Source organism: Candoia aspera, chromosome 17 (assembly GCF_035149785.1).
Source record: "Candoia aspera isolate rCanAsp1 chromosome 17, rCanAsp1.hap2, whole genome shotgun sequence".
NCBI classification, from domain to species: domain Eukaryota; kingdom Metazoa; phylum Chordata; class Lepidosauria; order Squamata; family Boidae; genus Candoia; species Candoia aspera.
The window spans coordinates 10,903,822-10,931,050 of record NC_086169.1 but is presented as its reverse complement, the minus strand read 5'-3'; the positions used below and the strand labels follow the sequence as shown (position 1 = coordinate 10,931,050).

The window sequence follows — 27,229 nt, the reverse complement described above, 5'->3', positions numbered from 1 at the left end:
CAGCAGCAGACAAGCCGTTGAGCGTTCTTTTGGGCTTTTTCAGCTGCGTGTACAAGTCTCCCTTAAGTCTAGCTTTTCTATTGGTTTGGTTACGATTCATTTAAATCGCTAGGTTTCGCTTCCAGGAATCCCAAATGGTACGCATTATCGTCCCCAGTCGGCAAAGGCAGCACCTTCATTAGATCAGCTGAAGTTAAACGAAATTGCTGTTTTTGAGTTTTGAGAACGCTTCTTCGGGGCGGGAGGGGAAAGGCGGCTGATCTTAGTGCCACGTCTGTCTCGAGTGACACGTTGGGTGGGACGATACACAGCCTGGGTTTTATTAGGCTGGCTCGGCCCCGCTTGCTCAGCCAGGATAAACTTGGGCTGGGACGTTTGCAGTTCACGGTTTTACATCTTGTGTCGTGTTTTGCGTCTTGCAACGCAGCCGGTAGCGCTGGGGAGAAAGGGTAGGCCTCCAAAGAAGTTCTGCGTTTGGGGAGCGACTAACTTCCAGCTGTTAGTCAAACTGATTATTATTATTCGTATCTCGGGCAGTACCCGGATTTGAAGCAGAGAAAGTCGCTCCCTTGTTGCGGTGCACACGTGGCACTGAGCGGAGCCGAGCGCCTTGCAGGAGTTGCTCCAGAGCATCTGCTGGCACTTGGTGTCTGATGCAAAAGAGGCTCACGCCCCGCGGGATTTCCTCTCCCCGGATCTGGAAGCCTTCCCAGGGTTTTGGAGTTCAGCCGTGTGGCTGCCCCAGACAGGATGCCTGGTGGGAAAAGGATGAAGGAAACAGGGCAGATTTAAATCACCAGGTTTCACTTTGCCCCAGCACGTCCACCCAGACAGGAAAACCGAGGCAGATTGCTGGTAATTACAGGCCTGTGGCCGTCCTCCTCCTGACCTCAGTGCTGTCCGTTGCCCTTGGCCCAGGACCAGCTCCCCTTTTTCTGGAGACCGCTTCGCAGGCGACATGATCCCCAAGAGAAGCAAGCAAAGAGCACATGGTGCAGAGTGCAGAAAGTCACAGGTCTATGCTCTCCCTCCACTTGTGAACTGCAGCTGCTCCTGCCAGATGCCTGATTCTGGGGCTGGCCCTGGGCCCTGGGCTTGCTCACTCGTCTTTCTCTTCCCACCTCATAGCCTCTCCAGTAACTTCTGTGTGGGGCCTTCACGGCTCAGGCGTTTCCATTGGGATGGCCCACAGTTACAGCAGCAAAGGGTGTGCCGCTGGAAGGCCTGAAGGACCAGGATGGGGACCGGTCATCCTGGGGAAAATCTACCTAGGTCAGTGTTTCTCACCCTCGGCAACGGTGATGCATGATAGAACAAAAGCAGCAATTTAAAAGAAAAATTCGTTTATAGAGACCAATTCTTTAACAAAAGATGATACAAAACAACTAAAATCAATTAAAGGGAATGAAATTACGGCAAATGCCCAAATCCACAGTAAAATAATAAAAGGTCGACAAATAAGGCTGTGACTGGCATTGGAAAACTTCCAATTTATTCCTGTAAAAGGCAGCTGGCCAATCCAGGCCGGGGTGAGTTTGAGCCCACTGACTTTTCTAGGTTTCTGTGGAAACACCCGCTTGAAAGAAGTGGCTGTCGGAGCCCGGCCCCTGCCCCTGGCAAGGCGTGGAGGCAGGACAGCGCCTGTCCTGAGAGGGTCACAGCGCAGGGTGAGGGGACACAGAGCCGCGATCCAGGGCTGTGTCTGCGCCCGCAGGAAGGTGCTCGGCTGAAGTGTAAATGCCTTCCTGTCTGAGGGGGAAACCCTCCAGAGGCAGCTGGTAATGCAATAAAACTTGCCTGCAGCATAATTTGGAACTCAGGATCTGCCAGTTGCTAAGCCCAGGGTATCCACAGGGTATGGCTGAGAGGGCAGCTGCGATGGTATCATTGAAGCTCTGTCACGTCACACACACTCAAGAGGCAGAGCTTCGATTACACCATCATGGCCACCCTTTTGACTTTTTTGCCCTACCTTGTGGGCATCCTCTTTGGAGTCGAAGGCCGCATTGCTTGACAGTGCATTCCCCATCATCACTGGTGCTTCCTTTGAGAGCCCACAGTGCTGGCTCTGGTATTATTCCACAAGGAATTCCATTTATTTATAAGGACAAGCTTGGCCAATTTAAAATTTAAAAACTTCTTTCCTGGGGCTCTGTGCTGGCTTCTTCCAGAAGCGTCTCAGACTTCCTAGATGGCAGCAAATGACTCCCTGGACCGGTGCTTCTCAACCTTGGCCACCTTAAGATGCATGGACTTCAACTCCCAGAACTCCCCATGGCTGGCTGGGAAATTCTGGGGGCTGAAGCCCACCTATCTTAAGGTGGCCAAGGTTGAGAAGCACTGCCCTAGGCTGCTTCCTACCCAGCGCAGAGGGAGCAGAGGTGAAGGCACAGGGAAGATGCCCCAGAGAGGAGGGACTGGGCTTACTCTCTCCTGCCCCTCAAGGCAGGGCCAGAATCAGTGGGTCAAAGTTACACGGAAGCAGGTTCAAGCCAGGCCGCAGGCGGCGACTCCCTGCCCCAAGGGCTTTCAGGCAGGAGCAGGCTGCCAGGTGGCACGAGTTCCTTACCCGGGCTTCGAGCAGAGGCGGGCATCTGTTCAGAGATGCTCCGGGGCAGCGTTTCTCAACCTTGGCAACTTGAAGAGGGGTGGACTTCAACCCAGCAGGGGAATTCTGGGAACTGGAGTCCAGGCATCGTAAAGTTGCCCAAGTTGAGAAACACTCCTGCCCGGAGCAGCGGGCTGGACTGGATGGCCTCTGAGGCACCCGCCGATTAGATTATGCTGTCGTGCAGAGCGGAGCTTCCTGAGGCGCGCGCATCCTCTTGCGCCCCGCCCGGAAGGGGGGCCCCGCTCGCAGCTCCCCCGACGTGCCCGGAGCCTCGCCAGCCGCGGGGCTGCCACCCCGAGGAGCCGCGGGCCGGCAAAGCCCTGGCCGGGGGGCGCTGGGGAGAGCCCGGCCGCCGCCGCCCCCCGAAGCGGAGCCGGCGCCCAGGAACGCCCTCCTGGGCCGGGACGGGGTGGGGGAGGCGGAGCGGCGGCCCCCTTCCCGTGCCAAGGCGGGCTCGGGGGAGTATAAAGCGGCGCGCCGGCCAGCCGCCCCCGACGAGCGAGCGAGCGAGCGAGCGAGCCAGCCAGCCAGCCAGCCAGCCAGCCAGCCGCGCGGACAGCAGCCGAGAGCCCCGGGAGCAGCCGCCGCCGCCGCCATGAACGCCCCGCTGCTGGCCGCGCTCTGCGCCCTGGCCGCGCTCTGCCTCTGCCGCGCAGGTGAGGGCGGCGGCGACGCCTCGCCAGCGCCCGCCGCGGCGGAGTCCGAGCCCGGCCCTTCGCCGCCCGCCCGCGCTGCCCCGAGGGCCTCCCGGCGGAGGGACGCCGCCGCCGCGCCGGCGAAGGCGGCTGGCGGGGGGGCGCCGGGTGGGGAGGGGGCTTCGCCGCCCGAGGGGGACAGGCTGCTTTGGGCCCCGAGCGACCCGCTCCCGCTCCCGCTGCCCCGGTGCGGCCCCTCCGGCTTGGCGGGCCCTCAGAGCGAGGCAGCCCGCGCGGGCGGGCAGGGAGCCCCGTGGCTGACTAACCTCCCTCCCGCTTCCTTCTTTCCAGAGGACTCCCGGAGCGTCAAGGACTCGCCCATCTCGGAAGGTGAGTGGGGCCACCTCCTGTGGGGCCTTGTTGCCCCTCGAGCCCCCCCCCGGGGTCTCACCTGGCCCCCGGCCCAGGAGAGGAGCAGCCTTAAGGCGCCCCGGAGTGCGGCATCCTCAGGCTCTGCAAACTCTGTCAGGCTGGCACCCATTCCTGGGGGCCGTGTGGCTGGCACTGCCCCACTTGTGGATGGTCTCCCCTCGGCTGGAGCCGTGCCAAAGGGCGGTGGGGACAGCAGCAGAGCCCCAGTCCCTTCCCAAGCGCAAGTCAGGCCAGTGCCCTTTGGCACTCCCTTGGAACTAGAGGCCGGGGAGTGGAGTGCAGATCTCATGCCCACCTCTCTGCCAACTAAGAGCTCTTCAGTTCAGCTGTGGGGAAGGGCCCAGGTGGCCTGTCTTCTTCTGCCAGGAAGGGATTTGGGAGAAGCGAAAATCTTCTTTTTCTGTTCAGACACTGAGGACTAGAATCATACAGTGTACTTAAAAAACTGGAAATAGAGTCTCAGTTCCCCAGCCCCTCATCCCCGGTCAGTGGGGAGAGGCCGCTGTCCTAAGCACCCCCACTTCCCTGCAGCTTTTGTCTCCAGACGTGCTGGGGTGGAAATCGTGAAGCGACAGAAGAGGAACTATAACAGGTATGGGGAAACTGGGCACTCCCATCCCAGAACCTCCCAGGGGTATCAGGGCTGCAATCCCCCAAATTCCCAGCTGGGCTCAGTGAGGATTTCAAGAATGCTGCAAGGAGTCCCAACCTGCAGGGGCCATCAGACTCCAGAGTTGGAAGGACCCTTGAGGCCATCTAGTCTGACCTGCTGCTCAGTGAGGAATCCCCGTAAAAGCCAGGCTCTGGCTGGGGTTCTGAAAGCAGCTGGATTCCCTTTTAAAAGGTGGGTGGGGCTGGCACAGAGCCATGGCTTCCGAGCCCCTCCTAAATTCTCTGTTAGATCAAAGGCTCTTAAGGATCAAGATACAAGCCAGCATCTCTTAACTCCTTTATCTACCATTGTTCAAAGAAGCAACAGGGGAGGCTGGCCAAGATGGGGGGAATCCCCCCCTCTTTGCCAGGGTGAGAATCAGGGGCCCTCATTCCGGGGACTGATCCATGCCTTGGCAATTTGAAGAGGTGTGATGCGTTCAAGGTGGCTGCAGGGCCTGGGGGGACCCAGCTGACCTCCAAGCATCCGTTTGCCACACGTACACACACACACGGTCACCCCCTCCTGCCCACATTCCTTTCCCTGGGCAAGAGGGCTGCCACTGCACTTGTTTTGGTTCTGAAGAAAGCCAGCGGGACCTCTGAAGGTGCTGTGGGGAATCAAGAGGACGCCGAGGCTGTTTTGGGGAGAGATGCAGAACTGGAGCCAGAAATGAGCCAGGGATGAAGGATGGGTGGAGGGAAGGCAGAAGGGGGGGGGGCTGGCCCCGAGGGAGGAGCCTTCCGGCTCTTGAGGCTCTCCGGGGTCACACCAGGGGCCACGGTACTGAATGAGCAAGCAGGGGGGCCTGCAGTCAAGAGGACGGCCGGCCGGGGAAAAAAGGGGTGGGGGGAGATTTGCTCTTCCACCATAAATCTCAAGCCCTCCCGTGGCCTTTCTGGGAGCCCCCCCCCCCCCCCCCCGCCGCCGCCTTGCTTGCCTCCCTGCCTTCCACCACGGTGGCCGAGGCCTGTCCAAGAAAACCCAACACAGGGATGCCGAGGGCTCCGCTAAGCGCCCTCTCCCCATTGCTTCCTCCAAAGGGGCTACGATGCCATGGCCGGGGTGGCCCCAGGTGTGCCCGTGGACCCCCTCGAGGCCCAGCGGGAGGTCTGCGAGCTGAGCCCCACCTGTGACGAGCTGGCCGACCAGATCGGCTTCCAAGAAGCATACCGGCAGTTCTACGGGCCGGTCTAGCCCGCTGGCGCTTCTGCGGCCCCCCTGTGGAGGACCACGGGGCGAGGGACCCCCTTCCTTCCCCCAACCGACGCTGCTTGTAACTTTGCCCCCTCTCTGCCTCTGTAAGATGCTTGGTTACGTTTGTGGTTTATGTTCTACAAAGAAATAAAGGGGAAAAACCACGAACGGCTGCCGGTTCTTTCTTTCTCTGGACGGAGCAGCGGACTTTTCTGTAGCGGGGAGGGGGAGTCCCACAATGGCTCCCGTGGTGGGTGGCCTCTGGGGGTTCCTCCACCTTTAAAACTGCCCCAGATGAGGAAAGCGCCAAAACGTCTGAGACCCAAAAGCCTAAAAGCCACCCCTCTACACCCCCCACCCTGAACAAATCCCAAGTGCCTTCTTTCAACCCGCTCGGGCATTGGGCGTTCAGGGTCTTGAAGCTCAGCTATGCTCTGCCTGTAAAGAAAACTTTGGATCTGATGGGCTTTCCTACCACGCCAAGGGGGATCCTGGGGGCATCTGGCTGGCACAGAGCTAAGCGACCCAGGGAGTCCCAGGCCATTTGCTCAAAAGCTATCAATGCAGGACGACCGCTGCACAAAAGCCAGTCAGGCAACATTAATGTGCCAAAACAGGGGTTTAATTGCTGAGGATAACTGCTAACTGAAGGGTGGAATAGCCCAGTTGCAATGCTCTGTAACGTAAGAAAGCCCCATTTGTTATTATACGGACTGTATGTATGTCAAAAAGCAGCTTTCACTGCCTGCTTTGAACTTTTCCACAAATAAGGAAGAGGAAACTTTTAGACACAGAGGAGGCTGGTCCTTTCTGACTGTTCATGTATTGACTGTAAATGCTGAACGGGCCTTTCTTATGAAGCAAACAGGCTTTAACTGAGATTAGGCAACTCACTTTATATTGTGGCTTCCAAAACAGTTGGAAACTTGCTGCTTTTCTGGTATGAAAGCAGGAATTTGGGCCATTAGGACCCTTTGTTTGACAGCTAACACTCTGAAAAGGGAGGAACTCTGAAATCAAATGGATTGATGCTGACTACGGATTTTGCCTCGTATCCCAGGTTCCAGAACAGAGACTTGCTGTTTTTCTTAAAAAAAAAAAAAAAAGCTTGGGTATTCCAGCTTATAGGAGCAATTTAACCCCTCACTGCACCTGTCCACCCTGGCCTGCATCTGGTCTCCAGCCACCCTTCACTGTCCAGCCTTTATTGCAGCATTTCTCCCCCGTCTTCTGAGACTATCCACCTTGAGGTGGGTAAAGCCAGTCTGGGTTCCTCTGCCATGACCTGGGAGGGATGCCATGGAATTGGCTGGGGCCAGGGACAGAGTCGGAGGGGGGGGGGGCAGAGGGCAGGGGCTTCAAACTACTAGCAAGCCAGGAACTTCCAGATTGTACAGGATGTCAGCCGGTGGAACAGGCTGCCACATGAGGTGGTTAGTTCCCCATGGCTGGATGGTCATCTGTCAGAGGTGCTCTAAATGGACTGTGTACCGAGCAGTGGGTGGGGGTGGATTAGATGACCCTTAGGATCCCTTCCAACTCTACGATCCTACAATACCTCGCTACGTTTGACTCCAAGAATGAACAGCAACACTTGTAATGTTGCTCAGACATCCCTGCTGGCTGGGGAATTCTGGAAGCTGAAGAAGTCCACCCATGCTGGTTTAAAGGAAACTCTCACATTTCTCCATGGAAGGAATGTTCCCCAAAGGGGCTGCAGCTTGTGAAAAAGTATGTTTTTGTCCTGGGAGGTGTGGAAAACACCGCTGCGCCGGGAGTCCCAAGGCCTTCAGACAAGATCTTCATCCGCAAGGTGGCGCTTCACAGCAGGCAAAGAGGTCCCTCCCAGCTGGCGTCTGCATCCGGAGGGTCTCCACTGATGTTCAGAGGTTGGGGGGCAGGGAAACCCGAACGAGCCATGCTTGTGTGGGGTTCCAGGGCCCACACCCCTGCAATTGCCAATTGCTGTGGCCCTTACAGACACGGACCCTCCTTGGGCTAGAGCTTAAAACACTTTATTACTGCAGTGGCCTGTGGGAACGTCCCTGAGAGGCAGGCAGAGGAAGAGCCACAGCCCGGCAGCGGTCATAGAAGAGGCAGCTGAGCCCGCAGCAGGAACGGGGCCTTGGGAAGCGTCTCGGAAGGGACCCCCCTCGTTCCCTGGAAAGTAAAGGCAAGGGGAGGGGGAGAGCCGTGCTTTCAGACTTGCGAGATTCTGTTGCTGTAACCTTACGTAGGTCCTCAACTTACAACCTTTTAACTTTTAACGGTCTGAAGTTACAGCGGCCTTGGGATGGGTGCTTTACAGCCTGTCAAGCTCTTCTGAGTGTCACAAGACATCGCACACACACTCCCCCACGGGCACATGAATACATTTTGGGTGCTGGGCAACCGGCTCGCATTTATGATCGGTTGCAGTGTCCCGTGGTCACTTGATCACCTTTTGCAACTTCTTTGCCATTTTGGGGCAAAAAACACCCATTGGGGAAGCTGGATTTGCTTAACAACCCATGATTTACTTAACGACCACCATAAAAAATGGTCATAAAATCAGTCCCAGTTATGTGATGTCTCAACTTATGACCGCAACGACTTATGATGGAAATCCTGGTCCCGACTGTGATCGTAAGATCGAGGACTTCCTGTATTGGTGTCTTGTCTGGACTACTTTGAAGGGCTGGCAATTACCACTCGCCCAGTCCTCCCTTCTGAATCTGCCTCTCTCCTAAGCGGTTTTTCTTCCTGCCTGCCGCGACGTCTCCTGAGCTTGCTGCACACCCTGAGTCTTTCTCTTCCCTGGAGCCTCACGCAAAGGGCCTTCCACGGAGACATTCCTGCTTCGGGAGCACAGCACCCGAGGGCTTGTCGCCCAGCAGCACTGATGCATCATCACAATCAGGTGCAGGAGCTGGCAGGAAGGGCGGCTGCCTTAAGGAGGCGCCAGCCACCATTCCCAGCCCTGTTCTGAGACAGAACGGAGTTCTGCAGGAGAAGAGGCTGTGCGTTCCCACCTTCTTCGGTTGCCCTTCAGAGAATGCAGCTACTGGTCCCCCGGGTCTTCCTCGTAGCCCTTCATTTAACTTGCTCTAGTTCAGATGGGGGTGGTCGGAACGGATACAGGACCGGAGGTGGTGTCTGACCAGTGCAGAACAAGGACTTCCCCTGCTTCAGAAACTTTCCATCAGTCGCTAAAGCCTGGGAGGCCCTCCGAATACAGTTTTCACGACAGCTCTGCATTCCCCTGATTGCCTTGCCCCCCCAGCCCAAACTGAACTGGCTTGCCCACGGGAGGAGATCGGTCCTTTGACCAATACTTTGCAGAAATCAAGGTATGTGAGGTCGACCGGTCTCCCGCAAGTGTTGAGACGGTTGCTCAAGCAATGATTATGATACGGTGAATCTGGCAAAATGAGCTCCTGCTGATTTTAGGTATTGTTTTCACATTTACAGCAAGCCAGTTTGGCCTAGTGGTTAAGGTGCTGGGCTAGAAACCAGGAGGCTGCGAGTTCTAGTCCCACCTTGGGCACGAAAGCCGGCTGGGTGACCGTGGGCCAGTCCCTCCCTCTCAGCCCACCTCACAGGATGGTTGTTGTGGGAAAAATAGGAGGAGGAAGGAGCGTTAGGGATGTTTGCCACCTTGAGTTATTTGTAAAAAAAAATAAAGGCGGGATAGAAAATGAATGAATGAATGAATGAATTCCAGGCAAGTATGTGATCCAAGAGGGACAGCTAAAGAATGGTAGGAGCAAAGCCAAGCAGTAATGGACTGGGTTGTGTTTAAGAAAAGGAGAAACTGAGGAAGGACACCAGGGGAGGTGGGCATCCCTGGGAGAATTTGCGTGAAGGTGTTTATTGCTCTGTGCATATGGCTAGCCCTGCTCTGGCAGAGCTTCAGGCTAATCTCTCTCATTTGGACGGGTTGAGGTGGGGACAGAAGATGGTCCCTTGCTGCAGCTGGGTTCTCCTTCAGCAGCGTTTTGGGAAGTGGTGTGTGGGACCAACGAGGCCCTCGGTGGGCTTTTCAACAGCCACAGGACAACCCCGGCAGTGAGGGCCGCGGTCACCATCAAGCCCCCCATGATGAATCCAGACACCGCCCCTGTCTTGTGCGAGTATCTCCGGAGTACTGGGGGAAAGCAGAGGGTGCGTTAGTCATTCCAGCATTAACAGGGGGATGGCGTGAAACGTTGCCTTTATTTATTTATTTAAAAGATTTCTGTGGCCACCTGCCATACAGCACCACGCCAGGTGGCCCACAACGATAATAAAACTATAAACTAGAAAACATAAAAACATAAAAACGAAAACGAAAGCCCCCAACCTAAAACCCTGATGCTCAGTCATCCCTTTGGGGTGCCCCAGCAACCATCTGGAGCCCCAGCGGCTGGGAAAGAGCCAAGTTTTGATGGCCTTCCAGAAGGCTGAGAGGGTGGGGGTCTGCCAGATCATGGGGGGTGTCTCCCATGAGGCTGGGACAGCCACAGACAGGCATGCTCCTACGGTCCCACTAGATGAGTGTTCCTCAACCTCAGCGCCACTAAGATGTGTGGACTTCAACTCCCAGAATTCCCCATCCAGCCACACAGTTGAAGTTCACACATCTTAAAGGCTCTGAGGTTGAGGAACATGGCACTAGAAGCTGGCATTTCAAGGAAGGGACCCAGAGCGTGCCCACCCTATCCAATCTGGTGGGACAGGCAGATACCCTCGGGGAGAGCCAGTTCCCCAAATGACCTGCTCTGGTGCTGTGCAGGGCTTTAAAGGTGATAACCAGCAGCTTGAAATGTTGCCACCTTGTCCCTCTGACACTTTCACAAGCCTCTGAAACACTTCTAGACCGGCGAGCCATCCACACTTAAGGCGACTGTGCAAGGAAATACCTGACTAGGCTTATGCAAAAAGCATAAAAATAATTCTTTTTTTCTTTTGGCAACGTCATTTCACCATGTATTTGGTAAAGTGAGCCAAACAAATCCTTGCTTAACAATCATTTGTTTAGTGACTGTTCAGACTTACAATTAGTCCTCACACTTACAACTGTCGCAGCATCCCCATGGTCACGTAATCATGGTTTGGGCGCTTGGCAACTGGTTCCCATTTATGACCGTCGCATCGTCCCACGGTCGTACGATTGCTATTTTCAACCTTCCCAGCCAGTCTCTGGCAAGCACAATCAGTGGGGAACTGAGTGATTCGCTTAATGCCCATGGTGATTCACTTAACAACCACCGCAAAAAAGGTCATAGAATCAGGTTGGATTCACTTAATGACTGCTTAGTTTAGCAACAGAAATTCTGGCCCCAATTGTGGTCATTAAGTGAGGACTACTTGTAATCTGATGAAAGAAAGGGCATTTTTTCCTAATTTATCCTCTATGCAGGCCAGGATGTGAAAGCTTTCAGAATTAGGGAAGGAAATGAAGGGTGTCCCCACCTTCATCTCCCCTATCAGAAACTAACTCCTACATCGTCCAAGCTCTGGAAATACAGCTTGTTGGCCAAGGGTCCTCCACTTGCAACTGCTGCATTCAACAGCCATCATGGGGAGCTGCCCCTTTCTCAGCCCGCTCCTCTCTCCCCCAAGCCTAACTCTTTCCAGCTTTCTCCCCAGACAGCCCCCCCCCAACATCTTAAGAAGACAGCCACCTACTTGTACAAGCCTCCCTCAACGTCATGCTCTTGGAGGCCTTGCCAATGGGGTTTCCTGCTCTGCAGGTGACCTCCTTGTCGAAGACGTCAGCTTGGGTGTAGTTGATGGCAAGCATGTGCCCGTGGCTGAGGCCAACGACCTCAGCCTCTAGAAGCCAGCTCACGTCCAGGCTGTCGTTCCATATCCCTGCCGAGCAGTTCAACCACAAAGTTTTCTTCCCATCGCCATCCATCGTGCACTTGATGATCAGGTCCTTGCTCTGCAAACGTTCTGAGCAGGAGACAGGAAGGACAGACTGGGAAGTGACCTGAAGGGAAAGGGGGGATTTTCTCAGGGCCTTTTCCCACTGCGCCTAAACCCCGACGAAAGGTGCCAGAGCTGCTCGTTGTTCTGCCCTGTCCCCCTCCCCGGGTCGCTGCCCTCATCTTTCTGCAGGCCATGCACAAGGCCCAAGGGCTTCGCAGCTCCGTCAGACAAGAAGCAATATGGGAAGAGCATCTGTAAAGATACTGAAGATGGAAACAGACATGGAAAAACAAGGGAAGTCTTTCAAAAGTTCTGTGGACTCCGAAGGTTCTGGTCTCGAACTGGCGTGCTAAAGGATGCCAGTGGACAGATAGTCGCCTTCCATTCAGCCCTCCATCCTGCCACCCTAGGAGGAGGAAAAAGCTGGTCTTGTGATGGCATGTGGGAAAGACCTTGGGAGATGGGGTGAGGAGACGCTGCCAAGGGGACGGTCGGATAAGAGGGGGCAGAGCCCGCAGCTGCTAACGGGAGGAGAGAGAGGCTCAAAAGGACCCTCCCTGGCTTCTCGGGCTGCAAAGGGGATGGCAGGAGGATTGCACCTTCAGACTTGCAAGATTCTGTCAACGTAGCTTCACAATAATGTTGAATTAGCTCTTCTGGTCGTGTTTCCTGTCTGGTCCACCTGGGAAGCTCTAGAGCCTCCTGCCAGATAATGACCAGCTGAAAGACCAATGGCCTCCCACACTGGAAGGGATACAATTAACTAACAGGACCGTTGGCACAACTCGCAGAATCAGTTGGCATAGTTGTATGATTAACCTATACATCTATAAAGTCATACTCTGTTTCTTCCATAAAATTATCCATTGTAATAGCTGTTGTTTGTTGTTCATTCGTCCAGTCGCTTCCGACTCTTCGTGACTTCATGGACCAGCCCACGCCAGAGCTTCCTGTCGGTCGTCAACACCCCCAGCTCCCCCAGGGACGAGTCCGTCACCTCTAGAATGTCATCCATCCACCTTGTCCTTGGTCGGCCCCTCTTCCTTTTGCCCTCCACTCTCCCTAGCATCAGCATCTTCTCCAGGGTGTCCTGTCTTCTCATTATGTGGCCAAAGTATTTCAGTTTTGCCTTTAATATCATTCCCTCAAGTGAGCAGTCTGGCTTTATTTCCTGGAGGATGGACTGGTTTGATCTTCTGGCAGTCCAAGGCACCCTCAGAATTTTCCTCCAACACCACAGTTCCAAAGCATCTATCTTCCTTCGCTCAGCCTTCCTTATGGTCCAGCTCTCGCAGCCATATGTTACTACGGGGAACACCATTGCTTTAACTATGCGGGCCTTTGTTGTCAGTGTGATGTCTCTGCTCTTAACTATTTTATCGAGATTGGTCATTGCTCTTCTCCCAAGGATTAAGCGTCTTCTGATTTCCTGACTGCAGTCAGCATCTGCAGTAATCTTCGCACTGAGAAACACAAAGTCTTTCACTGCTTCTACATTTTCTCCCTCTATTTGCCAGTTATCAATCAAGCCGGTTGCCATAATCTTGGTTTTTTTGAGGTTTAGCTGCAAGCCAGCTTTTGCACTTTCTTCTTTCACCTTCATCATAAGACTCCTCAGTTCCTCTTCGCTTTCAGCCATCAAAGTGGTCTCATCTGCATATCTCCAGCGATTTAAACTCCAGCCTTGGATTCCTCAAGCCCAGCTTGTCGCATGATGTGTTCTGCGTACAAGTTGAATAGGTAGGGTGAGAGGATACAGCCCTGCCGTACTCCTTTCCCAATCTTAAACCAGTCTGTTGTTCCGTGGTCTGTTCCGACTGTTGCTACTTGGTCGTTATACAGATTCTTCAGGAGGCAGACAAGATGACTTGATATCCCCATACCACTAAGAACTTGCCACAATTTGTTATGGTCCACACAGTCAAAGGCTTTAGAATAGTCAATAAAACAGAAATAGATGTTTTTCTGAAACTCCCTGGCTTTTTCCATTATCCAGCGGATATTGGCAATTTGGTCTCTAGTTCCTCTGCCTTTTCTAAACCCAGCTTGTACGTCTGGCAATTCTCGCTCCATGAACTGCTGAAGTCTACCTTGCAGGATCTTGAGCATTACCTTACAGGCATATGAAATGAGTGCCACTGTTCGATAGTTTGAACATTCTTTAGTGTTCCCCTTTTTTGGTATGGGGATATAAGTTGATTTTTTCCAGTCTGATGGCCATTCTTGTGTTTTCCAAATTTGCTGGCATATAGCATGCATTACCTTGACAGCATCATCTTGCAAGATTTTGAACAGTTCAGCTGGGATGCTGTCATCTCCTGCTGCCTTGTTATTAGCAATGCTTCTTAAGGCCCATTCAACCTCACTCTTCAGGATGTCTGGCTCTAGCTCACTGATCACACCGTCAAAGCTATCCCCGATATTGTTATCCTTCCTATACAGGTCTTCTGTATATTCTTGCCACCTTTTCTTGATCTCTTCTTCTTCTGTTAGGTCCTTGCCATCTTTGTTTTTGATCATACCCATTTTTGCCTGGAATTTACCTCCAATGTTTCTAATTTTCTGGAAGAGGTCTCTTGTCCTTCCTATTCTATTGTCTTCTTCCACTTCCACGCATTAATAGCTGTTGTTACTTTCCACTTTTCTAGCAAGACCTGTTCGAACTGGATGGAACTGGCAATTGAGCAGGCTCGTAATCCTGACCACGGGGAGGGGCCCTGCAGGGTTAGGGCACCTGGCTCTACTTAGTGCTGGGCAGAACCCACTTTGAACTGATCATAGACGGGCAAGTCCTCAGCAGGGCATGGGAACAACGGTTGAAAACTCTGCAGGGCTGGACAGGAAGGGCAGCGATTGCGTTTTCTGTGTCTGCAAATGTAAACAAGGCCAGCCTAACCTTGATCAGAATTTATTTAAACTATTTGCTTAATACACTAGCATTCGCATTTTTAAAAAGTGACAAAAATCTGCCCAAACCTCTGAAGGACAGAGGTTCAGAAGGAAAGAGTGGCAGGTGAGCAGCCACGGGGCTCCATCCAGAAGTTGAGTTTCTTCAGAAATGGTCCCTCGTGAGGGTCTTCCCCAATGAAACTGGACAGGCCAAAGCCTACTTGCCCACCCCCCTGAAAATTCCCCACCTGCCCATGCCATCCTGCATAAAGGAGAATGGCCAGGAGCTTACTGTCAGGTCTGGAATACTCACTATAAACTTTCAGGTCAAAAATCTCAGTGACTGTGTGTCTGGATATTAAAATGATCTCTGCGTAGTATCTGGTCCCATCCTCTGGCCCTAGGAGGCTGAGTTGTAAATTTCTGCAGTCCTTGGAGGTGGTCACTCGCCCCTGAAACATTTCGAGGGGTACGAGATGGTGGCATGGCATTCTGGCTGTCACCAGGGCGACCATGGTAAGCTTACTGTTTTCAAGTCTACTCCAGGAAATTGTTTTAAATGGTTTTGATTCATTGATCTGGAAAGTGACAGCTTCCCCCAGAACACCATTCAGTTGTTGCATTCCAGAAGTTTCTGTGGGGTTAAAGAGAAAAAATGGTCCCTAGTCCAGGTCCAGAATACTTACTATAAAATTTCAGGTCAAAAAGCTCAGTAGTTGTGCTTTTTAAGACTTTAGAAGCAAAAAGCAACACATGATCCAAGCAATCTTTGTTTAATTTCTTTTTATTGGACACTTTAGAGAAAATGCATAAACAAATGCAAAAGAGGGTGTGAAAAAGGAATAAAAGAACAACTCAGATGAATAAACCAGGGATTTTAAGTGTCGTGGAGGTTATTGCTTTCTGATACATCATTAATTAGTTGCAAAGAGTTAAATATATTGCATATCACACTAGAAAATTAAGAATCACTACTGAACCAAGAATGAATATCAAGAACCATGGTCGACACAGCATAGATCACTGAATGAAGTTCTGTCCATATTACCAAGAATCTATTCAGATTTTGGTATCTCGTAAAATTAAAATGTAGGTTCTATGCATAGATAAATCCGAATTTTGGATGTGGTACCAGCCATGTCTTCAGCAAAGGATTGTTACCTTGCCGTGGTGCTGGAGCTTGAGCACCTTAATGATGCCATGAGCTAAACCGCGAAGGGCCACCCAAGACGGGAAGGTCATGACAGAGAGGTCAGACTAAATGCGATCCCCGGGGATGGTAATGGCAACCCACCCCAGCATTCTTGCCGTGAAAACTAAATGGATCAGTACAACCAGAGATATGTCGGTATGCAATCGGAAGATGAGACCCCCAGGTCGGAAGATGGTCAAAATGCTACTGGGGAGGAACAGAGGATGAGTTCAACTAGCCCCAGACGAGATGACGCAGCTAGCTCAAAGACGAAAGGACGGCTAGCGGCCGACGGTGCTGGTGGTGAACGGCGAATCCGATGTTCTAAGGATCAACACACCATTGGAACCTGGAATGTAAGATCCATGAGCCAGGGCAAATTGGATGTGGTTATTGGTGAGATGTCAAGATTAAAGATAGACATTTTGGGCGTCAGTGAACTGAAATGGACTGGAATGGGCCACTTCACATCAAATGACCACCAGATCTACTACTGTGGACAAGAGGACCACAGAAGAAATGGAGTAGCCTTCATAATTAATAGCAAAGTGGCTAAAGCAGTGCTTGGATACAATCCAAAAAACAACAGAATGATCTCAATTCGAATTCAGGGCAAGCCATCTAACATCACAGTGATCCAAATATACGCCCCAACCACAGATGCTGAAGAAGCTGAAGTAGAGCGGTTCTATGAGGATCTGCAGCACCTACTGGACAATACACCTAAAAGAGATGTTGTTTTCATCACAGGAGACTGGAATGCTAAGGTGGGCAGTCAAATGACACCTCGAATTACAGGTAAGCCTGGCCTGGGAGAACAAAATGAAGCAGGACATAGGCTGATAGAACTTTGCCAAGACAATCACTCTTCATAACAAACACTCTCTTCCAACAACCTAAGAGACGGCTTTATACATGGACTTCCCCAGATGGACAACACCGAAATCAGATTGACTACATCCTTTGCAGCCAAAGGTGGTGGACATCTCTACAGTCGGTAAAAACAAGACCTGGAGCTGACTGTAGTTCAGATCACGAACTTCTTCTTGCACAATTTAGGATCAGACTAAAGAGATTAGGGAAGACCCACAGATCAGCTAGATATGAGCTCACTAATATTCCTAAGGAATATGCAGTGGAGGTGAAGAATAGATTTAAGGGACTGGACTTAGTAGATAGGGTCCCGGAAGAACTATGGGCAGAAGTTCGCAGCATTGTTCAGGAGGCGGCAACAAAATACATCCCAAAGAAAGAGAAAACCAAGAAGGCAAAATGGCTGTCTGCTGAGACACTAGAAGTAGCCCAAGAAAGAAGGAAAGCAAAAGGCAACAGTGATAGGGGGAGATATGCCCAATTAAATGCAAAATTCCAGAGGTTAGCCAGAAGAGATAAGGAATTATTTTTAAACAAGCAATGCGCGGAAGTGGAAGAAGACAATAGAATAGGAAGGACAAGAGACCTCTTCCAGAAAATTAGAAACATCAGAGGTAAATTCCAGGCAAAAACAGGCATGATCAAAAACAAAGATGGCAAGGACCTAACAGAAGAAGAAGAGATCAAGAAAAGGTGGCAAGAATATACAGAAGACCTGTATAGGAAGGATAACAATATCGGGGATAGCTTTGACGGTGTGGTCAGTGAGCTAGAGCCAGACATCCTGAAGAGTGAGGTTGAGTGGGCCTTAAGAAGCATTGCTAATAACAAGGCAGCAGGAGACGATGGCATCCCAGCTGAACTGTTCAAAATCTTGCAAGATGATGCTGTCAAGGTAATGCATGCTATATGCCAGCAAATTTGGAAAACACAAGAATGGCCATCAGATTGGAAAAAATCAACTTATATCCCCATACCAAAAAAGGGGAACACTAAAGAATGTTCAAACTATCGAACAGTGGTACTCATTTCACATGCCAGTAAGGTAATGCTCAAGATCCTGCAAGGTAGACTCCAGCAATTCATGGAGCGAGAATTGCCAGATGTACAAGCTGGGTTTAGAAAAGGCAGAGGAACTAGGGACCAAATTGCCAATATCCGATGGATAATGGAAAAAGCCAGGGAGTTTCAGAAAAACATCTATTTCTGTTTTATTGACTATTCTAAAGCCTTTGACTGTGTGGACCATAACAAATTGTGGCAAGTTCTTAGTGGTATGGGGATACCAAGTCATCTTGTCTGCCTCCTGAAGAATCTGTATAACGGCCAAGTAGCAACAGTCAGAACAGACCACGGAACAACAGACTGGTTTAAGATTGGGAAATGAGTATGGCAGGGCTGTATCCTCTCACCCTACCTATTCAACTTGTACGCAGAACACATCATGCGACATGCTGGGCTTGAGGAATCCAAGGCTGGAGTTAAAATCACTGGAAGAAACATTAACAATCTCAGATATGCAGATGATACCACTTTGATGGCTGAAAGCGAAGAGGAACAGAGGAGCCTTATGATGAAGGTGAAAGAAGAAAGTGCAAAAGCTGGCTTGCAGCTAAACCTGAAAAAAACCAGGATTATGGCAACCGGCTTGATTGATAACTGGCAAATAGAGGGAGAAAATGTAGAAGCAGTGAAAGGCTTTGTATTTCTAGGTGCAAAGATTACTGCGGATGCTGACTGCAGTCAGGAAATCAGAAGACGCTTAATCCTTGGGAGAAGAGCAATGACAAATCTCGATAAAATAGTTAAGAGCAGAGACATCACACTGACGACAAAGGCCCGCATAGTTAAAGCAATGGTGTTCCCCGTAGTAACATATGGCTGCGAGAGCTGGACCATAAGGAAGGCTGAGCGAAGGAAGATCGATGCTTTGGAACTGTGGTGTTGGAGGAAAATTCTGAGAGTGCCTTGGACTGCAAGAAGATCCAACCAGTCCATCCTCCAGGAAATAAAGCCAGACTGCTCACTTGAGGGAATGATATTAAAGGCCAAACTGAAATACTTTGGCCACATAATGAGAAGGCAGGACAGCCTGGAGAAGATGCTGATGCTGGGGAGAGTAGAGGGCAAAAGGAAGAGGGGCCGACCAAGGGCAAGATGGATGGATGATATTCTAGAGGTGACGGACTCGTCCCTGGGGGAGCTGGGGGTGTTGACGACCGACAGGAAGCTCTGGCGTGGGCTGGTCCATGAAGTCACGAAGAGTCGGAAGCAACTAAACGAATAAACAACAAACCAGCCATGTATTAAGTCTAAGAAAGTTATAGCTTAAGAAATTTTCAAGTTTGAGTTAGTTTTTAACTTTTAAAGTAGGAAGCATTCTCCAACAACATGGTTAGCCATTTGTTCATAGAAGGGGTCAAACGTTCTTCCCAATAAAAGGCTTATAGTATCCTTGCAGCAATGATCATATGTAAAGGTAATTCCGTATACTCCGGGGAGATATATGGTTTGGTAAAATTTAATAAGAATATCATAGGCTGACTTTGGAGTCCAACTTTTAAGGTTTGCTTCATTCTAGTAGCAGTCAGTTTCCAGAACTGTTGAGCTGTACAGCATTGCCACCAAATATTAAATCCTACTTGCTCGTTATGAGAACCAATCTAGTTCTAAGCCTCACATCCCACCCCACCTCTAGAAATGGAGGACTTGTCACTTCTGTGTTTTTGCTGGCCCCATGCTATGACTCAAATCCCGAGCATTTCTGAAGACAGGGGAGCAGGTAGGCGATCCCAGCCCCAGCAGCTGAGGTTGGGTTTCGGCATCCAACATCGCTGGCCATGATGGTTGGAGACCACTGCCATCCGAGAGCACCAGGAGTCCCGTTTCCCACCTACTTCCTTTAAATTTGCACATCTTGGGTTCATTTACTTAACACTCTGAGCAGAAATCAAGCGTGAAGGCCTTGCTTTCCTGGGATAAGTAACTGCAGTTCAGACCAATTTAGTCCTGAGCTTGATGTGCGTCTGAAGTAATCAATTTATTTGTATCCTATCGGATTATTTCTCCCAGAGTTTCACGGCACACACTGCAATTGCTTTGGGAGAAAATCTTCCACTTTTTCATGGAAGACAACCGTCTTACTGCTGGAGATGTCACTTGGGGCTTGGGCCACTTACTTGTGTGTCCTGGACGTGAATGAATTAGGGTTAAAGTTTGGTCTGAAATTGAGGCTGGGGGGGTCAGCATAATTTTGCAGGCCCTGCTGCTCTTCAAAGAAGCCTATTCCGATGATACAGAATTCATCAGCCTTCTGAGAGTTTTTGTTATTTTGTGAGTGTGTGTGTGTGTGGGGGGGGTAGTGTGTAGTGACAAGACAGCCCTGGAAGAAGGAATGGATGCCTGACTTGGAGCAGTGGAGGAATCTTTGGTTTGGTGGATGAACAAGGGAAAGGACATTCAATTAATTTCTGCAAAACCCCTTGATGTGTTTGCAATAGGCAGATTGCAACAGGAGAGGAGCATGTCGGTGAAATTCTCCTGGGGGAGTGGCGTGTTCTTCAAAGAGGCCACTGAGGGGCATACCTGAGTGTGGGGGCCTCCATCATGCCACCTTGTCTGTGATGTTCTGCACACTTTTCTTCAATCCCAAAGGAGCCTTCCTCCCTCCCTCCCAGGGGTCTATGCTACTTGGGGCCCTTTTGTGACCATAAAGAAGAGCCTTTCTTTTTCTCTGCCCCCTGATTGGGGTGGGAGTGTAGAGAGGCCATGGGGGCCAAGCTGTCCCCAGACTGCCTGTTGCGCCAAAGCTGTAGCACAACTTACCGGCATGGAAGTAAAGAAGTAGGACTGTCACGCACAAAACATTCTGGTGTCGCATGCCAGGCACCTTTTCCGCTCAGCTTCAGGCAAGGCAGAGGCTTGGTACCTGCAACTGGTGGCTCCCCCTGGCCCCCTCTTGGGTAAGACCTCACAATTAGGTGACTCAGCCTGCATAATATGCAAATTACTTACCTGAAGGGGGCGGAGTAAAGGTTAAGCTTCCCTCCCCCAAATTTGTTTCTGGGAGTTTTTGAAGGTTCAACTGCATCTCGCAGGCCGGGTGACGCTGCCCCCCCCCCTCAGCAATTCAGCCTGGGAAGGGGAGCTTCCCCTCTTCCCTCCACCCTCAGGGCTGAACTGGAGCTGTTGCTCTCTGGGAGACTCATTTCCCAAGCAGGCAGCAGTCCTGTGTCCTAAAAAAATATTCAGGTGGGCTTCTAAAGCCCGGAGGTCTTGACTGAAGGGCACAGGACTTGGCATGGGGGCAGCAAGCAAGCACCAAAGCTGCAGTGTGCGACTCGCCTTGTCTTGCTTGTCCCATGGCTGAGACACCCTTTGGGGAGACGACTGGAAAACTATTGGGGGTTATTTATTTGGGGTATTTATCAATTTATTTGATCTCTCCTGCCTGCAGTTGCAAGACTTTCAGTGGTATGCAGTAATTTCCAGCAACGTGAACATTTAAATCTATTTTTATTTATTTATTTATTTACACGGATGCCCATCTCCTAGCAATGTCTATAAATAAAACCTCCATGGGTGTGTGCGTGTGTGTGCTTGTATACAGGTAGTCCTCGCTTAACAACCAAAATTGGGACTGGAATTTTGGTTGCTAAGTGAAATGGTCACGAAGTGAATCCAACCCGATTTTATAACCGTTTTTGTGGCAGGCATTAAGCGAATCACATGGTTGTTAAGTGAATCACGTGGTTCCCCACTGATTTTGCTTGCCAGAAGCTGTTCAGGAAGGTCGAAAATGGCGATCACATGACCACAGGACGCTGCAATGGTCATAAAGGCGAACTGGTTGCTGGGCGCCCAAATTGTGAACACATGACTGCAGGGATGCTGCAACGGTTGTAAGTGGGGGAATTGGTCATAAGTCAGTTTTTCCAGCACTGTTGTAAATCCAAACCATCACTAAACAAATGGTTGTTAAGCAAGGACTACCTGTAAAACTTCTAAAATCATAAACCGAAAACATCATAAAGCCCAATTAAACTGGGCGTCCTATCGCACCACTTAGACCCTGTTTTTAGGAGTTTCTGGAGGCCAGGACAATGGTGGTCAATCTGATTCGAAGGGGAGGCTGTTCCATCAAATGAGTGAAGCAGCACCTACAACCCTCCACAGGCACCTGGACCTCATGAAATTGGGGCTCCACACCTCCATCCAGGATGCACCCTGGGCAGACCTGTTCTGACTGGAGGAGGTGGTTCTTCACCTACTTTGCTGCCAAGCCATGTATGGCTTCAGAGGTGATGACTGACCCTTAGAATTGCACATGGAAGCTAACAGACAGTCGGGGGGGCGAGCACAGGAGCATTGTGCTTGGGGTGACCCGCCTGGGCCGAGAGCTGGGCTGCTGCATCCTGGGCTTCTTAAAGCTTCCACATACCCTTCACGGGCAGCCCCATGTAGGGCACAGAGAAGTAGTCCAAACATGAGGGCAGGAGGACCTCTCTCTTCCACCAAGAGCCAACAGTGGAGCAGGCAGAGTGAGGCACAACTCCATCTTGCCGAGATTGAACCCCGGTCGACTTCGTCCCACTCCAGGCACTGGGACGAGGCAACGTTGGCTTCCCCACCACCAGACGCATCACGAGGCACATAAAGGCAGCCAGAGCTTGGAGTGCACCATCCAGGTCGCCATCTTTTGACTGTCCTGCAGACCCCCCTGCTGCTCATCCTCATTGTAGTAAAGGCATAGTAAAGTTCAGCTGGGGTGGCAACTCAATTTACGCTGACCTGCTTTCTTGCTGCAGGGACGCGGTGGTGCTGCAGGTTAAACCGCTGAGCTGCTGAGCTTGCCGATCGGAAGGTCGGCGGTTCGAATCCGCGTGACGGGGTGAGCTCCCGTTGCCAGTCCCAGCTCCTGCCAACCTAGCAGTTTGAAAACATGCAAAAGTGAGTAGATTAATAGGCACCGCTTTGGTGGGCAGGTAACGGCGTTCCGTTCAGTCATGCCGGCAACATGACCACGGAAGTGTCTACGGACAAACGCCGGCTCTTCGGCTTTGAAACGGAGATGAGCACCGCCCCCTAGAGTTGGACACGACTGGACTTAACATCAAGGGAAACCTTTACCTTTACTTTACTTTCTTGCTGACCTCATAGGATGAGGAAAACGTGTTAAAGCAATTGTCTGGATGAGCCCCAAGACCGAGTGTTGCTGGAACGATCACTGTCGGTTACATACTATGCTCATGAGACTGCAATTGTGAGGTCTTACCCAGAAGGGGCTCAGTGGGGCCCTTGAGTACACGTACAAAACTGGACAGTGTTTACTCTGCTGGAAGTGGAGCAGAAGAGAAGCAGAGAGACTCCTCCCTTGAGCTGAGCCAGTGGGGACTGTTCAGAGGCAATGTTGCAGCCCCCTCCCTCCCTGTTGCTTTCAAAAATTCCCTCTGCTTAGGCTGACAGAGAGAAAACTCAGAATTTTCAGCCCAGCTGTGACCTGGATGTCAGTTGAGCTGGGAAAGATTTGTGGCAGTTTTATGGATAGTTTAGAGCCAGCTGAAGTGTCATAATGGTATGTGGGAATGACCTTGGGAAACAGGGCAAAGAGACGCTGCCAAGGGAACAGTCAGATAAGAGGGGGCTTAGCCCGCAGCTGCATAATGGGTGGAGGAAGAGGCTCAGAAGGGGCCTTCCCTAGTTTCTCGGGCTGTAAAGAAGACAGGGAAGGATTGTCCTTTCAGACATGCAGATTGATGTCAGCCTTCCCAGGCAGACCAGAGAGGAAGCCTGACCAGATGAGCTAATTCTACTTGATTGTAAAGCTACATTAACAGAATCTTGCTCCAAACCGATGCTCTGAAGCAAAACAGAGCTTGCTTCCCCTTGCTGAAGAGCCTGTTGAGAATGCAGCCTTCTGCACATGCCCAGAAGGGATGAACTGGGAGGGGCCCAGCCACGCTGAGGTGGGTGGCAGGCGGCACAGCCAGAAATACATACGTTAAGAGGAAACGAAACAAATCACCAGGATTGAAGCAAATCGCTGAACACCAATCTTCTGAAAGCCTGCTGAAGCCGGTTCAAAAGCAGCCCCCCAAGCAGCTGACTGGGATTAGGGGAGGGGTCCTGAGCGACAGCGGGCCAGGTTGGGTCCTGACACAGGACTTTTCAAAGGAAAACGAAGGTCCTTTCCTTGAAAGAAGTACCCGCTACAGAGGAAAATGTTGGCAAATGTTGAATATCAGGTTCTCAGACCACTGGAAAGCTTACAAAGCATTAAAACTTCAGAGCGATAAACCACTGAAACCATGATATATTAAGGCATCATTTACTGATTTTCCCTCACTTACACTAGGGTAAAGCCCATTAGAAACCCTGTGACGCATTTATAGAAAAGAGTCGCCCAGATCTGAAATGTGTACAAACGTCCGGAAGGCAATAAGTCAACATCCCCTTCTGCTTTTCCAAACCTGCCATCGTATCCTAACTGTACAATAATCCCACGTGGACTGAGGACTGCCACAGTCAGGCCCTCGCTCTTTCGTGGCCAGACCTTGCCCATTTTTCATGCCCATCCTCTCAGCCTCACCCTGGAGCTCCTGAATATTAAACAAACAAACAAACGTGCTGCTGGTAGGTTTTTGGGGGGCCAGGCAAGGCAGCAGTGAAAGCAGACCCCTGCCCTGCCCGGCTGGCCAGGTGACCAGGGAGGTGAAAGGCGGCTGGAGGCAGGCAGCGGCAGATGCATCCTGGATTGAGGGATGCTCCCCAACCTTCACTTCCGGGGATGCCGAGATGCTGACTGGACCACCGTTAGGCAGAGCCTGGACGAAGCAGAGTATCGGACCCTTTTGGGTCAAGATTCAGGACCGGCTGAGGGACCGAAACCACACCGGTCACTCACGGATGGCCTTTGTTGGGACTGAGATGGAGGGAGTGCAACTGTCCTGGTCCTGCTGGATCCCTCGGCATCTTCGATTCCCTTGACCAGGCGGTCCTCCTAGATGGACGCTGGGAGTTGGCAAGGAGGGGGGGCTGCTCTTCAGTGGTTCTTCTTCCTGAGTGGCCAGTTCCAATCAGTGGGAGAGGGAGAGGTCTGGCCCTTCTCCAGTGCGGGGTGCCCGGGATCCTCTCCCCTTGCCAGTATCTGCAGGCAAGGGGTAAGATAACGTCAGTACGACTGATGCCCAGCACACTTTAGCAGGCACCAGCCAAGCCATATTAAGAGTGCAAACATAAGGTAAGATTCACCCTGTTACTCCACCCTCTTACTCTGGATAACCCAGTATCTCCTTCAGGGCAGAACAAGCAGGAAAAGAGAAGGGGAAGGTTTTCTCAGAGGGCATCCTTAAGATGGTACCTTTTCTGCATTTTCTCATCAGAACGAGCCACGCACAGCCAAGAAGGAGAAGATTTCCCACCTTGATGAGGCACAGCAGGATCCAAAGAGGAGGCCTATAGAGGGTCCGTTCTGAAAGAGAGCAACCATCCCTGTTAATCCTTTGAACAGGCACGAGAGACTGGGTGGCACCTGAGCCCGTGCCAGCAGAAGGACCCACCAGCCCCAGGCAGGCGACCAGCACTTGAATTCCACCCAGAATCCGTCCGACAACCAGTGCAGGTGTTTCCCGGGTGAACCAAGCTGTGATGCGCCCATAACCGCTTGTGCTGATGCCCAAAGGACCAGCCATAGCTCCTGGATGGTCTTCAGAGGCTGGTCCCAACACAAGGTGGTTCGGCATGAGGGACCATGGGTGGGAGTGAGGGCAATGGTCACCCCAGACGGGTCTGTGCTAGGGCCCTCCTGGCCACAGCTGCCACCTGTGCTTTGAGCTCAAGCCAAGCGTCTAGGTGCGTCCCCCGATTATGCAGCGGTTCCGTCTAGGGAAGTGAGACCCCATCAGGAAGCCCACTTGGGGGGACCCTGGGAAGAGCGGGTCCCTGAATCCACAGTCCCTCGGCCTTGCTAGGCCTGAGCCCGACGCTGCTCCTTCCCATCCGGGCCCTAAAAGTCCCCAGTTCAACAGTTACCAGACGCCCCAGAGACTCGCAAGCGCAGCGTCAAACCTCTCAAGGGCTACATGTGTCCCTGAGATTTTACTACCACACAAAACTATTGCAATTAATGCAGGAAAATAAATAGTGCCAAAAGTAGGGCAGGAAATTCATGCAATCAGACCATTAACGCATTTCTAAGTGAAGGCTGGTAAAATGAATTCTGTAAAGTCAAATGCAACCGAGTGGCTCATTTCAGAGAGCTGAAGCAGCTTCACAAGTTTCTCCCAGATGGACGTTGCCAGAAGCCTTTTCTGTGTTTCACTGGCCAGTTCCTTTTCCTCTGAGATTGTCTACAAGGGAGTCGCAAATGGAGTCGTCCCACCTGAATTCTACCGCTGGGCTTTATGCTGAGTTGGTGACTCGATTCAGAAACTTCTGAGCCGTTTAGGCTTGACGTGAAGTCCCAGGCTAATGGGAATCGAACGAGCTACACGAGATCCCCAGTTCCAGTGGGGGATCCTTTGCCCTCCCCTTGAGCAAAGGAGGGAAACTCGATTCTTTCTATACAGTTCAGCTTAATTTCTCTAATTCGTGTTTTCCATAATTCGTATCTTCATATGTTCACATGCCTCTCCCTGATGGCATCCACCCATCGCATCAGGCTGGGCAGAATCATTTTATTCCTGTGGAATGTTTTTGCAGCCCAGCACCTTTCCGACTCCAACGGTTCTACTGCAGAAATTTCCTTGGAAGGGTCTACCTTTCCTCTGCTGACTACATTCCTGCTCAGCTGCATCCACAACAGGTCCTCTGTCCCAGGGCCTCCTTCAAGGAGAGAAAAACTCACCAGCACAAACTCGCTTTAAGGACACCGTCCTGGGTGTGTGGCTAACCCGGTTTTCTGCTGTGCAGGTGGCGTTTTGATCACGGTCTTGGGAGGTGAGGCTGATAAGAGCATGCCCGGGGGTGGCATCCTCGCTCTGGGCGGCTGAGCTCCAGCTGAATTTCACCCCGTCTTCCCAGGTCCCCATAGAGCAATTCAGCTGCCAGGTTCCGCTTCCACCACCATCGGGAATGCAAGTCACAATCACCTGAGAGCCCAGCAAGCGTTCTGAGCAGGAGATGGAGAGAGGCATTTATGAAAGGCCCCGAAATCCCAGGAAGGCCCAGGAGGAAGGAAGAGCAGTCACAGCTGGGCTCAGTGGAAGGTTTTGCGTAGATCGGAGCAGGGACCACGTGTGTCACCCCTTTCTGTCATAAACAACACAATCCGACCTCTCACGTATGACACTCATTGGGAAGGGAGAGGCTCCCTCATCCTCTGTGAGTGACTGCAGCCTGGATGCCATTTTATGCCAAACCATGGATTGATGGCAGGATGAGGATTGTGGGAGTGTCTCTGCGGGCTCCAGGCTCACCCGCCAAGAACCCCTTGAGTCTTTCCCAAAGAGTTCATGGCTCCAGCCGGTCCCACCAGATCCTTGGAGAGGACCGTAAATCCGCCTCTCTGGAGATTCTACCCCATAGCCAATCCCCTTGTCCTGGCCCGACCCCACCCAGCCTATCCCCCATGGAGAGTGAGTCTGGGGGGAGCTGGCTGGGCCCCTGCAGGCCCCCTTCCAAGGGGGAAGAGTTAGCAGGACACGGCTTGAGCTCCACCCCTAACCGATGGTAGAAATGCAAGTCCTCAGCTGTGCCAAAGTGCCTGGGGTGGAAAACCGTGGGCAGCGTGGCAGGGGAAGGAAAATGTTGTTTTTTGTGCCTGCAAATGAAAGCACGGCCAGGTCTGATCAGAACATTTCAGCTATTTGATTAATATATTTGTGTTTTAATCCTCAGATTTGGACATTTAAAAA

At 51.6% G+C, this 27,229-nt stretch overlaps 1 protein-coding gene across 1 annotated transcript; it reads left to right on the top strand.

The window, feature by feature from the left end:
• The first annotated feature begins 3,187 nt into the window (after positions 1 to 3,187).
• BGLAP (bone gamma-carboxyglutamate protein) lies at positions 3,188 to 5,546 on the top strand. The gene is made up of 4 exons (XM_063317003.1): positions 3,188 to 3,267; positions 3,598 to 3,636; positions 4,210 to 4,272; positions 5,394 to 5,546. The coding sequence occupies exons 1-4, from the start codon at positions 3,207 to 3,209 to the stop codon at positions 5,525 to 5,527; spliced, it is 297 nt and encodes a 98-aa protein (XP_063173073.1). The 5' UTR covers positions 3,188 to 3,206; the 3' UTR covers positions 5,528 to 5,546.
• Positions 5,547 to 27,229: the final 21,683 nt, after the last annotated feature.

Coding starts and splice junctions, on each gene's coding strand:
- BGLAP (XM_063317003.1), top strand. CDS start 3,207: ATGAACGCCCCGCTGCTGGCCGCGCTCTGCGCCCTGGCCGCGCTCTGC. Junction 3,268..3,597: donor GCTCTGCCTCTGCCGCGCAG/GTGAGGGCGGCG, acceptor CCTTCTTTCCAG/AGGACTCCCGGAGCGTCAAG. Junction 3,637..4,209: donor GGACTCGCCCATCTCGGAAG/GTGAGTGGGGCC, acceptor ACTTCCCTGCAG/CTTTTGTCTCCAGACGTGCT.